At 35.8% G+C, this 19475-nt stretch overlaps 1 protein-coding gene across 3 annotated transcripts in view; it reads right to left on the bottom strand.

Moving 5' to 3' along the window:
* The window catches only part of nac (GDP-fucose transporter nac), a 32709-nt gene that overhangs the window by 13226 nt on the left and 8 nt on the right, over positions 1–19475 (bottom strand). The window contains exons 1-8 of one of the 3 annotated variants that reach the window (XM_068363433.1): positions 19371–19475; positions 15514–15596; positions 14376–14583; positions 12212–12350; positions 11386–11472; positions 11038–11117; positions 9396–9605; positions 8055–8259 (exon numbers count right to left, since the gene is read on the bottom strand). The exon at positions 19371–19475 is cut by the window's right edge and continues 8 nt beyond it. In XM_068363433.1, coding sequence (XP_068219534.1) covers positions 8055–8259; positions 9396–9605; positions 11038–11117; positions 11386–11472; positions 12212–12350; positions 14376–14583; positions 15514–15590 — 1006 coding nt within the window. In that variant the 5' untranslated portion in view covers positions 15591–15596; positions 19371–19475. Of the gene's footprint in view, positions 1–8054; positions 8260–9395; positions 9606–11037; positions 11118–11385; positions 11473–12211; positions 12351–14375; positions 14584–15513; positions 15606–19216; positions 19241–19370 lie in introns of those variants that run through there. The other 2 variants (XM_068363434.1, XM_068363432.1) reach the window with 2 other exon arrangements.

Below are 19475 nucleotides of genomic sequence, written 5' to 3'. Positions count from 1 at the left end.
TATTTTTTGTCATTAAATTCTATTCAAAATAAGAACTTTAAAACATACGTTCTTCATGCATGCGTGTCAGGGCTAAGAGAGAGAGGCCTGGAAGGAGCTCAGCAGCTAAGACAAATTAAACAAAGAATTCCTTAGCTCTATAATAAGTTTGTATAACCTCAAGTATCTATTATTAGATTCACAAGATACATATTTCTTCATATACTATACAAGGCCTTTGTTTCATCATAAAACATAAGGGGTGGATTTGAAAGACAGCAAGATTATTCAATAGCCTGCATAAAAAATTAAAGAAATTTCGAGGTTTCCACACACAAATTTACAGGTGATGAATGCAAGAGTTGATGGGAGAAGCACAAGAGGAAGGCCAAGGTTTGAGTGGATGGATGAAGTAAAGAAAGCTCTGGGTGGTAGGGAGATAGATGTGAGAGAGGCAAGAGAGCATGCTATAAATAGGAATGAATGGCGAGCGATTGTGACGCAGTTCCGGTAGGCCTTGCGGCTTCCCGTCGCCTTGGTGACCGCAGAGGTAGTAGCAGTAGGGGATTCACCGTATGAAACTCCATTTGTGGTGGATAACGGGGGAGAGTGGTCTGTGGTACCCTAGCAGTACCAGCCAAACTCATCTGAATCCCTTGTCAGGCTGGGAGGAGGGGGAGAGAAGAAAGGTCCCCTTTTGTTTCTTTGGCCAAACCCCAAAATTGGGGAAAGTGCCTTGGTAAATAGATAGATAGACAGATAAATGAATATTTTCACAGCATACCGGGTACTATGGAACAAAAGTCCAATGCCCTTAACTATAAGTATCACTGTTTCCACCACACCCCTTACAAAAACATTACCTATTCTACTTTTTATGGAAATTAGAAACATTTTATCTCTAGTCTCAAATTCAGTAATCTTGACATGCCATTCCATAGACAAAACTTTATATTAGGTACTTTTAGATACACATTACATAACACCTTTAAACAAAACCACAGTTGGCGTGCAAAGCAATGGCATAAATCTTTAAACAACAGTGTATATATTTAAACAACAAGCAAAACAACATGTCTTTAAATATCACTAAAATTTACCTTGGAAAAACCAGCAAAGTACAAAATTTATCATATATATTAAACTGGTACCCTCAATGTTGCGAACACAATTCAATCTACATCCTGTACAATGCCTTATCTTTCCAGGACTAACACTACTTTAAGGAAGTTTTAAATTATCTTACCTTAATTTGGAAGAGGTCTCAAATATCCTTGAGTTCCAAAACCAGTTTTTGGTCTTATCCAAAATTTTAAGAACCTCTTAGGAATCTGTATGTTCCTCTCCCATTTATTTTCTCTATTATTTAAATTAAATATTTCCAGTGTGCAGATTGCTTACTAATCTCAAATCACATCCTTCTTTAAAGCTTTGGCTTGACCATACAGTACTTACTCTCTGGGCATTCAGGCTAATGAATATTAAAATGGCTAGATACTTCGAACCTCATCCTACTATTTCATACTTTTAAAGATTGACGAAACCACTGGGATTTCTCTCTAGAGCCTTTTGACTCACTTCTGTGGTATCATTATAGATTACACTGTGATGATTAGTACTTCGAACAAACCACTTTTCAAATGTAAAACTCAGGCTATCAATTGCAACCATATTCCAGACAATATTGGATGACAGAAAATACTCCTCCTTTATACTTTTGGGAAATATAATGTTACTACATATATCCTACATATGACTAGATCATTGGTAACCTTTTTGACTTTGGAATTAAGGAGAAAACAGAAAGAATGAACACGTAAACCTTCCTTCTAGAATATCCTCATGGGGGGGGGGAGAAATTGATAATGCCTATGGTGTGCAAGCTTTTTTCCATTTGCAATGCTTTTTAGCCCTCTATATTTTTTACTAATTCTCTTTGGTCTCGTTTATCTTTACCTGCCTTGTCCTCAAATTTGGAACAACTCTTATTTCAGAAAATATAATTCAAAGAAGCTCTATTAAAATTACACAATGTAACTCCAAGTTCTAGTTTGACTAACTCATGATAACTGCAAAGCTTCTTAAACTTTGTCTGCTGAGATAAAGGCATACAATAATTCCAATATGATTTAAGAAAAGGAGAGGGGCACAGTGAAGGCAGCACAGGGTGGGAATGAATGATGTGCCTAATCCCTACAAAATAAAAATCTGCAAAGATCAGAAACAGTTAAGAAGAGGTTTGTTAACCCTTCTGCTATGGATGGCGGTGTTTCCAACCTCTCTCTTAAAATAAATGCCCGCTACATTGCTAGCCTCTCTGCCACCCGCTGTTTCAGCACATGGTCTAAACAGCCCCAGGGGCACATCGTTTCACCAGGCTGGTAGCGCCAAAGATGTTTTAATAAGGCATGCTATTGTCCTTATTCCTTCAGATTTTGAATATCAAACAGAAAGGCAAGCCAATCAACTAAAAAATTCAAAATAGCATAAAATTTCTGCCAATACAAAATCAGGAAGGCGACACTAAAATACAGATGGGAAAGAGTGGCTAACATAATGATGATGGGAAATATTTTCCCGTAGTCTTTTTATTAATCACAAGGATACAGAGTCAATAAGAAAAATGTAAGGGTTTTTATTCACTTGTTTTATCACAAGAAATAGGCGAGGGTTTTCTTACGACTGTAGCGCCTTAGAACAAAATCACCTGTCATACGACAAAATAAACTTCAATTAACAATTAACTTGACAAACTAAAGACTAATTTCATAAAAAAGGACCAATTACAGTACAGTATTCCAAATGTAAAATTATCCCATACCTCTTAAAAACCACACACTACTATGAATTGCTAAAACGTTTCTAAATATGAAATAAAGAGTACTATAAATAAATGATCATTGAACCCCTTGAGGAAGAAATTAAATGATGATGAAAATTAAATGATATCTACTGAAATATGACTACTATATATTATAAAAAAAGACATATGAAAGATTATGTTCGCTGTCACCAGATCTATGAAAATATCCATCAGTATGCAAACAACATAAATCTAAGGAACATTCTATCATCCTAAACTAGCTACATCTGACTGATGTTTTCAAAGTCCTCAAACATTAGGAACAATGAACAAAAACTACTGTACTATCTACAAGGGGCTTTTTTTTTTTTTTTTTGGTATCTTTGCAACGGGAACAAGATAAAAGTTACTCACCTTTCTAATAGCCAAGATTACTTTAATATACAATTAGTACACCTGTATTCACCAAACATCATGTACACCTGCATTATTCACCAAGCAACACAGGTTGTGAAAGGATTTACTGTAACTCCATCAGCTCAAAGTCAATGATATGTGAAATAAGTAGAAAAATATTTATTATAAAAATATCCCAGTACATAACAAGAATCACAACACTGCAAACCTTATCCAAATCCATAAAACACACACTTCTGCTTGAGACTACTAATATTAACACAACTGAAGCCTCTAATGATTTAGCATACCTGCAACTTCACCCAGGAAATATCTCCAATGGTCTAATGCTTAATAATTACCACGCTTACTGTTTGAACTATTTTTTTAAGGGCATGAGATGCCCACTTAAAGCTTTTATTTCTTACAGTATAATGCCCAAAGTAATCCTTCTTAAGCCCTGTCCACACGATCAAGCATCCCCGATGGGCAAGCAGTGATACCAGGCCACAATTGTTAGTGAAAATGAGGGTTGATGACGTCAGAAGCGGGAAAACTAAAGGCAGGGATCTGGCAACACCGTATGATGCCAGATCCCTGTCTGTGTTTGTCCCGCTTCTGACGTCATTAACCCTCATTCTTACTAACTATTGTGGTCTGGTATCACTTTGCTCGTCGGGGATGCTCGATCGTGTGGACAGGGCTTTAAAGCAAGCAACCAGAATGACTCGTATAGTATTTTTAGTATTTCAGCAGAGGTAACAATCTTTTACCAAATATTTTTAACATCAAAGACTTTGTGGCCTTAAACCTTTTACCCCCGGGGTATTTGGAAATTTCCAACCCTTTTTTTCCCAGCACATTTTGCAGTATATTTTTTTTGAATTGCTCTAACAGCCTTAATTTTTGTCATAGAGAGGTCAGATTGGTCTCAGTCTCTTGGAAAAGGCCTGAATTTTTTCAAAAAATTATCAAAAATATGAAAAAAAAAATTTGAATAGCATCTTTTTGCAAGGACGTACCGGTACGTCCATGGGGGTAAAGGGGTGGCTTTTGTGAAACGTACCAGTACGTCCTTTGGGGGTAAAAGGGTTAACATCAAAGACTTTGTGGCCTTAAGTGTCCTAGAGTAATTTATAAAAAAAAGATCAAGTAATTAGCAAGTAAAAAAACAACCATTAATCAGCTACCACAATGCTTCATCAGAATTTAAAAAGGCTAGGCACAATCTGTTAACCAATACTCAATTTTTTATGGAAAATCTAATTCTGTAAAACAAACTTGAATATTTCTTGTAAAATGGAATACCAGGACAAAAAAAACTGTCCTGGAACAGAAGACTGACTATTTCAAATTTAAAAAAGTTTATATTTTATTATTACTAGTCAAGCTACAACCCTAGATGGAAAAGCAGGATGCTATAAGCCAAAGAGCTTCAACAAAAAAAATAGCCCACTGAAGAAAGAAAATAAAGAAACATCAAATATAATACATAATAGCAATGATTCCAAAATATAAAATATTCTAAGACCAGTAACAACGTTAAAATAGATCTGTCGTATATAAAATATATAATAAATGTCAACCTTTTCAAAAGAAAATAATTTACAAGAGTACTATTTACAGGATAGTACAGTCTGGGAAGATCCGAATATAATGGATGGTCTGAATTATGAAAAATCTTATGCAACGTGCATGAAGAACTAACTGAATGATGGCGCCAGCGATTAATATCCAGATCAGAAATAAGGAATTCAATAGACCATAAGTCAGTAGCATAAGACCAGACAGGAGAACAATACTCAAAACAAGGTAGATTGAAAGGGTTAAAAAATTTCCTCAGGATAGATTGATCAACAAAATTTTAAGAGACTTTCTCAATAAGTCAAGTTTTTGTGTAACTGAAGAAGAAAAAATATCCATATATACAAGTACATGAACAAAAATAACAAGACCCAAAGCCATCAACTCATCCTCAAAAACACCATAAAGTGGTGCCGACCAAAAAAAAAAAAAAAAAGGCTCTGTTATCTGTGAAAGTCAATGGACATATAGTGATGGAGCTAGGTAAGTGTAGAGGTTTATTATTAACTGTCACCATAAGAGGGAATCAAAGTAGACCAATCATACAGCAGAGACAGTCACATGACTTGGCCCTACACTAGCTTAATAGTAACATGGGAGATAAAACAGGTGGGGAGATAAAACAGGTGAATCAGATTAAAATACTAAAAAGAAATCCAAGAATCCCTGGTTGAAGGTGTAGTGGAGGCACCCAACAAGCACGAAGGCTCATAGATAGTATTCAAGAGTATAAATGAAGAAGCCAAATAAGATTGAATGATTGTGGATGGTTGTCAAATGGAAGAAAACAAAGTCGACAAAGCAAGTGTAGGCACATAAATAGCCTTAAAAGACACAAAACATGTACAGTATAGGGGTCTTAAAAACCCAAGTTATCGACAGTAGCCATTAAGTGAAAGTGAAGGAATCAAACATGGGGGAGCTTTTGTTATTAGAGTGGTTAGCAATTAAAGATGGTTGAAAACCAGCACTTGGGCTTAACAGTTCAAGCAAGCTTAGTAAATAGCAAAAGAAATGGCCGAATATTTAAAAAAGAAGAAATACAGTCGTCCCTTAACTTTGACTGATTTCACATTTGTGGATTTGATTATCCACAAGGGTAAACAGTTTTGTAAAATGTCAAGTTTTGAACATTTTACAGATATTGTACATATACAGTACAGTACATGTACTGTAATAGTAAAGTCGTTGTCTTCTTTCGACCTTATTAATCCCACTGTATAGCAGGGTTGGCCACCGAGGGTTAACCTTTTCTATCTACAGTAGTGCTATTCCATTTTTCTTTTTCCCCTAATTCAACCTCACCCATATCCCCTCTCGCCACATCCATCTATCTGACCCGCTGATGCCCCACACTCTTCCCCGTCACTAGCATGTTCTTAGCTCTCTTGATTGCATCCACTTCCTCTCTCCTCATTACATGGCCATAGTTATAAGACAAGCTTGCCTAGCCTTCTCCTTTAAATTACATATAAATTTACCACACACTCTTTTTATATCTTTACTCTCCCTCCAGTATTGATATTCCAGCAATCCATCCTGCCACCCTCATCTCGGTTCTCTCCAAAACTGCCTCAAAGTTTCTGTCCCGTATAACAGTGTGGGCCTGATAACTGTCTTATAAATGTTCAACATGAGTCTTAATAGCATTTGTCATGATTCTTTCACACTCTATCTTACTGCTTTGTCAGTAATGATGTACTGTGCTTGGATTACAAAAAATTATTTATAGCTTCTGCATCAATTACAATGTTTCTAAAGAGAAGCAATGGTTTTCTTTAATTATAAAAGAAAATGATAAGTTTAAAAGTACTGTACTGTACTGTTGTGATAGGATACACGTATCCGCAGATTTTATGCTTTTGCGGGTATCTCTTATTATCCAATCAAAGAATGTAAAGCAGAGAATGTAATGATTATCACGTGAATCTTGAAGATCTTGTGTGCTAATCCTGAACTTTATAGACAAGCAGCATTTCTTAAAAAGTCTAACCTAAAACTTTTGATTAAAATTCTGTTCTGAGGTTTGCATCATAAATATTTAAATATTCCAAGTGAATGGCATCATAAAACATCTAATAACGACATTAAATAAGATAAGAATAATTAAATTCATAAAATAACCTAAATTGTATTGCTTCATATAAATAAGATTGAAATAAAGTACATATTTAACATTCTATTTCTCTAAAAGGAAACATTTGTTCTGAGCTGGATTCGAACTCTCAACCCACGGTCTGAATTGGCGTTTACAATAGGCTACCATTGCACAAAACTACTAAGCTTAGTGTGCAATCTCCAAATGGACATTGTGACCATGGAAATGAGGTAGAAATGGATGGCACAACCTATTCTACATTACTTCTGCTAGAGTAATAGCAAAACAATTAAAAAACTCGCTGTGAATAGAGTTCTGTAACCTTGGGGGAATGGGAGATAAAAAAAAACTTCATCAATCTCCTATCACTGTGTGAAAATTCTTATTTCACATTATCATGGATTCCAATGCCTATATGATAGGGTAGAATTGCCATAAATTCTACATGGGAATGTCATCCATTTTGCCTAATTCATAGAATTTTAGATCGAGTACATTACCTCTAAATGACATCAATACAAATCTCTTCTTCTTCTTTAAATTCTAATCTACCTTTAACTTGAGCCCAACTGTCCAATGATACCACAAGACATTCAGTTATACAGAATGAAATATACAATACTTACATAAATTATCATGATGTTCTTAATCAGTGCTATAAAGTTTATCTTGTTCTCTCCATTCAAGTGCATGAAATAAGGTGTAAACCAAATTATCATATTTCATACGGCCACCCTTTCCTTCAAATTACTGGTAAGATATAAAAGTTCCAAATGTAGAAGCAGGTACACAAAATCTGAGGTATAATTTAGACAGTAGTAATATAGTGTTCAAATCATAAACCCTAATCAAAACTCACAACTCTCCTTGGTTCCACCACTATGCTTACAATAAGAAAGCTTTAATACATGTGACAGAGGCACACAAAACTGTGATTTTTCAAACCAAAATAAACTCAAAATTGTGTGAACAACAACTGTGATTTCTATATCATACATGGTTTAACGACTTGTCCCTTTAACCACTTTGTGGAGCTGGGGTTTATGTCTAGAAAATGTTTTTTTCTAAACTTGTTCACTTCCAAAATTGTTAAACTTCAATTAAAATCACTTGATTGTAACATCAAGTGATGACATAACTTTACAAGTACACTATACAAAAGATTTAAAACAAAATTTCAAACTTTATCTTTACCGCAGGAGGGTTCTCTTGGGGCATTATGGCTGGCTTTCATCTCTAGCTGCTTTACTTTGGTGTATGCCATTGAACCTCCGAGTACTACCGCATTGCTCACCCACCAAAGTAATGCCTTGACGTCAGAATACCACCAAGTAGCTAATACAGTTTGAGCACAGGCTTTGGCTGTTCCACTTATGTTGTGAGTAAGAGGAGATGTTACCTGGAAATAAAAAAATAACAGCATGACGTACTACAGTATATCAGGAAAAATAATGTCAGCTGAAGAAAATTCAGAGTACAAAACAGAGCCGCTAGATTAATCAAAGTACTACACAATAGGGAAAGAGTTACCCCTGCACTAATTAAATTACACTGGCTGCCGGTAAAAGCGAGAATTGAATACAAGCTACTCTTACTAACGTTTAAGATACTGAACCAAAATATCTAAAAAAATGCCTAAACAAACAAGAACTAGAAAAAAATGTTAACATAAGACACATGAGTGACAAACATAGGCTATCTGAACCAAGAACAAATAGTAAATTTGGTGAAAGGGCTTTTAGCTACTGTGTGCCTAGACATTATTATAAACTGCCAACTGAAATGAAGGACCTAAAGGGAGCAATTGAATTTAAGAAGAAACTAAAGACATTACTTTTCACAAGATCATATGATTTGGAAGATGCTACAATCAAATAGTTGTATAAGTTATAATGAAAATGTTTCGTTAGATGATTAATATGGACCCGCCCGAGAAGTAGTTCACTCGACTTCAGTGGAGGGTTGGATTTAAACCCAAAACAAGAAACAAGAAACAAGCCCAATCATTTAAAGAAAATTAAGTACAGTATTTCAGTACAGTCAGCCTTCGCATTACACGAGTTTGTGCTTGGCGATTTCACTATATTGCGACACAGAGAACAGTATAACTTACTAAATAAAAAATCAAATATTCACAAAAAATACTCTAATGGCAGGAAGATTTCAAACACCCTGTGCTTTTTTGCATCTAATTAACTACTTGGAAGTTAGTGTGTCATAAAAAGGTTACTTGCCAGTTTTATAGTTTTGTACATAACTACCAATATGATAAAATTTACCAAGTACAGTTTGCATAATTTTGATGATGTTCATTAAACACGTTTTTCCAATCATGGAATTTTGGTAGATACTGCAACTCAAAAACTATACATACTGGTAACTTCAAATTTTAGTATTGCTGAGAGTACATGCCTATAAAATATATGCATTTTAAAAAACTAAACTTCAGCATTATTTACAACATAAAGAAAATTACCCTTAAAAGTACAGCATTGAAACTTTACAAATTTTCCTTAAAACTATAAATGTCCTCACCTGAATCTGGAGCCCCGTAACATAACCAATGGCAAAACCAAACAGGCCTCCAACAACCATTGTTAACCAATAATGTAATCCCTCTGACAGAAGGCTTAATACTGCAGGAACTTCCCCAGCTAACAAGATAAGGGGTAAGAATAGCACACAGGCTAAAGCATTGTTGTAATATGACAAAAGCCACACAGAACCATCCACACATGGAAGAACCTGAAAACATGACAAAAAATCGTTTCAGTACCTTGACATAAGTGTAATGTTGAATTTTATCGCTACAACGGTTAAACTACTATTCTTAAATATCAAAATGATCAGTTAATATTTTCTAGGTCAATCAATGAGCCTAACCATTTTAAAATCACGTTAATAATTCCTAGTAAAAGATGTATTGAATCTTTATTCTAAACCAGAAATTCCATACAAACCTATAACTCGATTAAGTCCACATTTGTGGGATTTTTAGTATATCACAAGAACTACAATTTTTTTCTAACGGCCAGCGGATCATTGGCATCTTGGCCCATGCTTCGTATAATCATTTATCATCTGCATGACGTTCTTTGGTCTGCAAATTATACTTCAAGATCAGAGGGACTGGGAAGAGATGATAAATTTGCCGAGTAACGAGTTTGTATAGTTTATTATTTATATAACACGAAAGTATTTTTTTCTCATAAATTCTTCAATCATATAAATAATATTACCCAATTTTTGAACATGGAAATTAAAGTTACACCGACTTGCTCAGTTCAAAATCAGAACTCTAGATCTCTACTGCAATACCCAGCCCCATACACAAGCTGGAAGCTTTATTGCCACTTTTCTGTGCGACTCTGTAGCACCAATTTTGTTTCTTTTTCAAGGAATTCTTGCTTATTTTTGTGATATTTTAATTACCTTTCATTTGTAATTACTTTTCCTTTAAATAGTAATGTTTGTATTTGCCTCATTTGCATATACCTTTCAAACCAGTCATCCTAGGTCTTATACAAAAATAAACACAATGCTTCTAATGCTCTAAGGGTCATCAGTCTGTTGTAAAGAGACCTAACAGAGTAGGATTTGGCATGAGACTCTCACCTCATACACCAACTCTTCAAGTGAGGAGGAATGTTATCCAAACTCCCCTCTCTACATGTTTTATGAGTGATGAAATCCAAAGTCAAACAGAGATAAAGTTAAGAGAAGTCCAGTTTTAGTTTGGATGAGTTGGCCTTGGTGGTAAGATAATATCTACTAGGGCAAAAACCTACCCCGCTGTCCTTTTCCTTTTGTTCTTAGCATCTCTCAAGCCCTGGTTGCAACCAAATGACAAGCCATCTCAAAATCGTACAGATGCTATACACCAATACTAAGAATAGTAATTGTATGAGATTATAATGCGCGCTCATAGATACAAACGTGTATGAACTAAAGTTGAATAAGACCCAATGCAAGGTGACTCCAGTTGTCAAATACTGCAATTTCACGATTCCTCTAAGGTCAGAATTTTCCTGCTTAGATCTGGAACTATATGAATCGGGGTTTCTCTCATTCTCTATCTCATGCCTGATCTTGAAACTATGAATCTACTCTGTGTTAAATGAAAAGGTGTAACATACATTATTTCAGAAGTAATAAATATATGAACATAGGTACTTACTTTTTTGGTAAAAATAGCAAAAAGAGAAACGAACGCTGACGCCATGACTCCAAAGATTACTCCCATAATCGACAAAGAGCCTGAAAAAATTTGATATTAATCTTGTAATCTACTCTACTTCAGAAAATATTAAGCTAAACTTTCCCAATTAACAGCAAATATGACAAGAGATAAAAATATGTTAATTACAATAAGAAACCTGTAACAAAAGGCACGGCTGATAAGTAATAGATGCTTCATATGGGGTATGCATTGATCAACAACCAATCCTGATTATTAGACAACTGACTGTACAATCTGAGACATTCATATTGATGCAATTCATAGCTGACAATGTAAACTACTAACCTGCTTCATTCTCTTGGTCTACTCCTAAAAAGAATCCTCCAATTATAACAGCACAACAGATTACTGCAGGAAGAGATGTTTTCTGACCTGAAAAAGAAAAAATTTATACAGGTCCTCAACCTAAAAAAACATTTGGAGATATACACAAATCCAACTGAAAATTTAAAGATAAAATAAAGAAATACCGTAAAAAAACAATATTATATCATTTGATACAGTAAGCGAAACGACATTTGTAATAACCTGTGTGACGGGCCGAGAGAAGGTTGTGACTCAAAGACAGGATGAAAGCAACTGAGTGAGTTTATTATAGAACACACTCCTTTATATACAAAAGCTCAATACAACAGGAAATTTCATGTCCAAAACGGACACCGTTCCCGGTGAGAAAAACAGGCATGTTTATTCAGGTTCTTTTTAGTGCAAGGGGAGAGCGAAGATACAAGCATAATATATACACAAAAGGAACTATGTACGATCGTGTGACACACGGTTGGTACACCTGATATCTGTTTCATATGAAACCCAACTATTTGATGACTTTTGCAGCTGGAAATCATAAGCATGGGATTCAGGTTAGGCCTACCATAGGCCTAAATGTAACAAAATTTGCCTTACAAACAGCTTCTTGGAACCAATTAAGTTTGAAAGTTAAGGACCTGTATAGGATTTCTTTAATATTATGAATGCATATGTCACATACCTATCTCCATGGCCCAAATTTAACAGGATTCATGAAAACAATGAATGAGGGCTAACTACGAGTAGCAGGTTTGTTATGAGAAAACTAGATCACAAAACACCTAATGTATACTGAAAAACTTACCTAATAACAAATATGTGAAGAGAACATTGAAGACAGTTGATAACGATCTTCCTACGTAGTAAAATGCTACACCAACGTACTTCAAGCACAGGTTGTTTAAGGTGATCATGCCTACGAACATGAATGTTAAGGGTAAAACCTGTCAAAAGAGAGTAATGTATATACAGTATTATAAAGATGACTTCCTGAATGTTCATAAAAAATTGCAACATACATAAATAGCATTGCTCATGGAAATTACAACGTACAGAATTGGTGTTGTTTATAAAAAATTATAACATACAGAAATAGCATTAGGAATGTCATGGATAAATACAGTTTTGAATGACAAGGAGTATTGAATTGAAGTTCTGCCAAAAGACTGAAATGCTAAAGAAATTGCAAAAGCTGAAACAAATACATAATCTATAATGAAGAGTAAAAATATAAAAGAAAAAGATTGCAGTTATATCTGGAAAGGAATATGTAACAAATTAAGTATATGGCTCTCTAGAAAAAAAATAAAACACAAGATCATAGCCACATTTATATTATAACAGACAATTCATGAGTGAACACCCACAAAGGAAAACTTCCACAAAATTTGCCAACAAGGAAGGCTAATCAGGCTAATTAAGGTTGTGGTGGTCAATGTTGTAACGTCCCTGACTGGTGAACGCCAGACTGGGGTTCTAGTCCTGCTCAAACACATTAGTTTCTTTGGTTGCTGCAACCTCACCATCCTTGTGAGCTAAGGATGGGGGGTTTGGAGGAGCTTATAGGTCTACCTACTGAGTCATCAGCAGCCACTGTCTGGCCCCCATTGGTTCTAGCTTGGGTGAAGAGGGGCTTGGGCATTGATAATGAGTATATATGGTCAGTATCTAGGGCATTGTCCTGCTTGATAGGGCAATGTCACTGTCCCTTACCTCTGCCATTCATGAGCAGCCTTTAACCTTTAAACATGCTGCATTGCTCATCTCTCATAATGTACACATGATCTTACTTACCGGATATTTAGGTCCAATCTTTCTAACGTTAAAATGTACCGATTCACATATTCTATCCATGTTTCCCAAGGCCTTCTACCATTGCCTTTAATAGTTGTACTGTATATTCTTTACCAACCTAACATCCTTCATTCTTTCCACATCAAAAACATCTCAAATTACTGATGTATCCTTCACCTACACATTTCTCACCTAATCTACTATAGTACATATCTTAAGTGAATAATTCTAGACTTACAACGTAACCGCTATCTCAGACGAGAGGTTTCTTGTTCCCTGAAGGATCTATGTTTGCTTAATGATTTCTTGAGCCAGTATCACTAGGGAAAGGATACTAGTCTACAATCCATGGATATATTCCCATAGGTAATGGGCAGAGAAAAATGTCTGTCTTTACTCGACTCATCTTTGAAAGTGTTCTTGGATCTTTTCTCTTATTCCTTCCTTTGCTGTAGGAAGAACTTGAAGTTTGACTTCTGCCAGGTCACACAGATCGATGATGACCCACTCAAACAGAGACCACAAAAACTATATGAAGAGACAGAGCAACTAGGTGATACGTCCTTAGCCCCTTTCCAGGATAGGAAAGGCACTAAAGGTAAGAAGGATGGTGCCCTTCCCCTTCACACTCAGCGGCAGCAAAACTTTCCTACTCCGACGGAGCACACTGATGTCTAAGGATTACCGACTTCATAAGGATTATGTCGTCACAGTTGTCACAGCCACACTAGCGAGGGAATAAACAGCTAACAAGAATGCTGCCTAACAGGAACAACAATGTGCATATCAGCAGGTTTGCACAGAAAACTGTCGCATAGGTTATTGCGAAATATCTGCAAATCTATCCAACTTTCTAAAGATTAAAACAGCCAGATGAGGATACCAGTACTACATCTGTATTATTTGGCAGCTCAAAACAAAGTACAGTACTGTACGAGCTCTATGGCTTGATGGGTCGACGGGGCTTACCTGCCACCCTCTAGCTAACTATCGCCACTTCTTTAACCTGGTTATAATGTTATGAGTCTCTCACCAACATCTTTTAACATATAACACATGTACCAAAAAAATTTGTATTAGTACATTCAAACTCTAAAAACCAATACTTGAGTAAATGTACATTAACTTGCATTACAAATTGAATATCATGAAATAGGCAGTGTATCACATATTACCTGCCTGACTTTAGTTCTTTCCAGAGGGCCAATTTCTGGAAATGTCACTAACTTTGGGAAGAACTTTGATGCCTGAGTGAGAACAAAACATGCAGCTACCGTAACTACACATTGAAACCATGTGACAAAGAGTGGAGCGTCTTTATCTCCCATTGTTGATCCCCCGAGAAGGCGCTTGTTGACAAACACCATTGATATGGAGACGACCCTGGATGGAAGGAAATAATCTTTAATAGTTCATCAAGATGAAAGTTTAAAATACATGAAAAAAAGTTTACAAAACAAGACAATAAAACTAAAATAAGTGGGGGCTTTCATACATAGAATGCCAAGTAATGTCTTAGGGTAAAAAGAAATTCTAACCAACTAAAATCTTGCATCTTTTATCCTTAACACCTACTTATTCAAAATGCATTCAAACCAGTATACAGTACAGTACTGTATTCTCAGAAAAGCCTTTGACACTAAGTGTAGGCAGAACCAAACTATGAAGAACTCTCATCGAATAATTACTGATGGCCTACTTTAAGTGAAGAGTTCCTTTTATTATTACGTAGCTTAACCCAACATCTTGTCGTTTGCATCATTTGATACATCATATAACTCTGCTATTAACATGTGTAATATTTACCCAAATGACTTCGCAACAGCCTACAAGCCGAGGTGATATGACAATTTTGTAGTTTACCTAAATTCTTCATTTGATTTATAACATGACTATTTTTTTCAACAATTCCAATTCATTTTAATGGAATCATACTTCAAGTAACTAAATTGATTAAACTATATAATGAAAAGAAACATCTTAGAGCACGTCTCATTTCATTGCATACCGAGAACCATGCTAATAGGTTTGTACGCGAGGAGCAAATGATACAAATTGGTTATAAAAATGTAGAGGAAAACCAACCACACAACTAATATAAAACTTAAAAAGAAATGGTAACACATTTAAAATCCAACATCTTAACACTGACATTATTTCATCAAAGACTAAAACTCCTTCACAAGGATCACAACCCAGGGACAAATGATGCAGACTGATGGTAATATTAATACTATAGTATTAAAATTGAAACTAGAAAAGAAAATATAGAACAGGCACGTAACACTTACAAAATGATAACGTTTTACTCACCAGTAAAGGGCCACAACTGCTGTAATCTTAACATATTTGTACACAAGTGAATCTTGTCTGAACCCAACAGATTCCATCGTAGCCTGAAACATACAAGAAAACTTTGTACCAAGAGTGATTCTGAAATACAATAAACTTCTGTTGATAGACATAAACGACACATATGATCACAGCTAAAATAAATTCAATGACATGCAGAATACGTTAACGCCTGAAGGAACATTATACAGTTGTTATTCCTTTGCAAGACCTGCTAGTGACAGCCATCTCCAAAACTCAAATACCATGAAAAAATCCATCACATATCTCTACTAGCTTATTCAAATGTTAATTGAATATAAAAAAAGTTCAAAATACTTTTATTTTTCACAAAATCAAAATAAGTGCAGTAATAGGTTAATGGTTAGACAATATTGTACTGAAGATAGCGGAGGTCTGTCTGCATGTCATCAGGTTTTTTCTCCAATAAATAAACTTAGTTTATCACTAAGAGATACAGTGACCTTTTCGAAAAGCTCAACCTCTTCTAGTAACACCCATTAGTATCCTACTGATGTATGGATTCATCAACTTGGATTTGTCCTTTGAAACGGATGACGGCTTGAGCATTACCGGGAATACAGTCACACTTCTTCCCCCTAATACATAAATGGGCATGTAATTGCGAAAACTGTAAGAGGATATTACTCACAAATAATCATGATTCGTGTCCATAAACCTAATCCTCACCATATACAGTATGTTCCCTATCGTTGAAAGGGTAGGAATCATCAATAGACAATTAACCCTTTTACCCCCAAAGGACGTACAGGTATGTTTCACAAAATTCATCCCTTTACCCCCATGGACGTACCGGTACGTCCTTGCAAAAAACTGCTATTTTTTTTTTTTTTTTGCATATTTTTTATAATTTTTTGAGAAAGTTCAGGCATTTTCCAAGAGAATGAGACGAACCTGACCTCTCTATGACAAAAATTAGGCTGTTAGAGCAATTTAAAAAAAATATACTGCAAGATGTGCTTGAAAAAAAAAATAACCCCTGGGGGTTAAGGGTTGGCAAGTTCCAAATAGCCTGGGGGTAAAAGGGTTAAAAATGGGTTGACATTATGTAAGGTTAGGTCAGAATGCATCTGTATTTTGTATGACTTTTGGTTACACACCTAACCTCAGGGTTAAGTGTGTTTAACTTTGAGTCACGCAGTGTACTAAAGCCAATACATTATTTCAACTATCATGATTATAAGAATAGGTTATGATAGAAACGTGTTTGTGATGTTGAAGCTGTTTACGGAAAATGTAAGCTAAGGACGAGTCACACGTTCGAGATTGTACGTTTTTGGCATTTCACCACACAAAACCACCGTACCACCCCAGTTTTCCACTAAGACCCCACATAATTGTTATCATATAGAGGGTAAAACAGAGGACAACTTGTAAGAAAAATATATGGTACATGTGCCTAAAATTTAAAGATTTACCGGGTAATATATGACAGTTTAATTGCTGGCAAAAATGAAATTCGCTATAAGAAATGGGCGAGTGCTGGCTAGTTTGTTGTCTTTCTCTATATGTTTAATGGGGGCTGGGGCATAATAACTTACGTATCGGTCGATTTAAATGTGAAGTATGTTTTTCACTCTAAGTCCATTGTTTACATTTGAGAGACTGAAGGGGACTTATTGCACATGCGTTTTTTCCCATGGATTGCGGAGCTTTCTGTGCATTTACAATGAAGTATTTGTCAGGTGGTTTTATTAAACCAATTAACAGCTTACAATTACGTCTTCATAAGTTCCCGGATGTTGTTCTACAACAGCCATTTTTTTCCCACCTTCGCCTTCAGTTTTAAGTTAACCACCATCTCGTAAAGATGTCTCGAAGAGTAAACATCAATCTATTTCGAAATTTAGTGTACAGTAATTTCGTTTATATCGGCAATTGATTATGATGGAAATGCTCTCCGTTCACTGTATAGCTACTGTATTGTTACTCATGTGAAATTAAAAAATAAAAGCGAAATAAGGCCTCAAAGGTCCGATTCTGACTTAATTTTCAGGGAAGGCCAGTACATTTTTTACAGCAAAGCTTTTGTAATAATTGTCAAGAAAACAAAAAAGGCGACGATGTCAATCATAAGGTAAGGAATTAGTTGTGATTTACTTTATCATAATGAAAGGATTTATTTGTGATTTACTTTATCATAATGAAAGGATTTATTTGTGATTTACTTTTTAATAATGAAAGGATTTATTTGTGATTTACTTTATCATAATGAAAGGATTTATTTGTGTTTTACTTTATCATAATGAAAGGATTTATTTGCGACTTATTTTTAGTTTGTGATCTGGGAAGGGGGTGCCCGGTGTGACGGTCTGAACTATCCCCTGGTCTCAGAATTCTCCTTGATAATCTGCGCATGCGCGAACATTACCGTTTGCCAGTGCATACGAAGTTGTTTTATTTTCCTGTAATGTTAGCGTGCGCAGCTCAACATTACCGCTTGCCAGTACATACGAACTTGATGTTTTATTTTCATGCGAGTGAAGCAAGCTAATGGCGGAAAAGAACCATTATACAATGTCAAGGAGAATTCTGAGACCGGGGGATCGTTCAGACCGTCACACCGGCTAGCAGTTGTGACCTGGGAAGGGGTCCGGGGGCTTGCCCTGGCTAGGGGTTGTGACCTGGGAAAGGGGGTCTGGGGGGGCTTGGCCCCCGTCTAGGGGTTGTGACCTGGGAACTACTAGGTTAGGTTAGGTGGGTTTGTTAGTTCTGTACCCTTTTACAAATTTCAAAAGTTGAATCATGTTTTGGCCTATTTTCAACCATTTCCACGAACCATATATTTTTCCAGCTGGTTATCTTGGGCTTATTTTGCATCTCTGACCATTATTATTGCTGCAAATCACTCGTTTATGACATTTCCCCACCCAAAAAGACCCAGTTTCCCACTGGGGTCCCCCATAATTGTCTTTACATAAGGGGGTCCAAAAACTCATGAACAGGTGGTTTGCCCCAATAACCACGGTCAGAAATGCATAAAACATAAGAAAGCAAGTAGGAAAAATATATGGTTCATGTATTTGGCTAGAAATTAAAATATATATTCACCGATTTACCTAAAAATTTCCCGTTTTAAGTTTGTGACCCAAAGTTCGGGGTGTATGTATGATAGCAGCCACCTTTATGTATGACGGCTGACTAAGAATACGGCAGTGTGAGGGGGGGTCGCAGGGGGGCATCAGCCCTCTCCGTTAAGTAAGGACACGGCTTGTAGCTTAGATTAGGGGGGAGGGAGAAGTACAGTACACATTAAGGTCTTTAGGAAATTCCTAAAAGGCTCCAGGATCTGAAATAGTCTTCAAAACTCTCCCAGCACTTGGTTCGACTCGAAGTTGTCTTTCGTCATCAGTAGAAAAGTTGAATGCTTTCCTGGCAAAGCTCCAGAAGGTCCTTAAGTCTTTCTGATGAGAAAGATGGAATACCAATACATTCCAAAATTGACTTCAAATTGTCATTTGTCTTCGAGCAGAAATGCTAGAAAAGGTAAAAAAAGATTGTTTTGATCGTTTTATTAATCACACAAATTATCAAAGATGATACACAAAGGCTTATAAAGTCCTTCTATCAATAGCCTTTCCTAAAATTAAAATAAAATACTGTCCCTGTGAAACAAACAAACCCTAACTGAGGACTTAATTACTCTAATTAAAGTAGTCAGGATGACACGGCGTCTACTTAGCAACTATACCGTACAGTCTCTGTACTAGCAAGAATTGGCTTTACAATAAGTTTCCACTTCAATATTAAAACAAAATGTCTCTATACCCATTGATGATCAACTATCGAAGGCTTACCTTTTTCAGAGCATCAACTAACACGTATTAAATGAGCTACAGAGGCATAGACATCTGAAGTTCAGCGGCTCACACCTACTATGGTAGTTATTGATCTTTAGCGAA

Source organism: Palaemon carinicauda, chromosome 40 (assembly GCF_036898095.1).
Source record: "Palaemon carinicauda isolate YSFRI2023 chromosome 40, ASM3689809v2, whole genome shotgun sequence".
NCBI lineage: Eukaryota > Metazoa > Arthropoda > Malacostraca > Decapoda > Palaemonidae > Palaemon > Palaemon carinicauda.
This window is presented reverse-complemented; position numbering and strand designations above follow the sequence as displayed.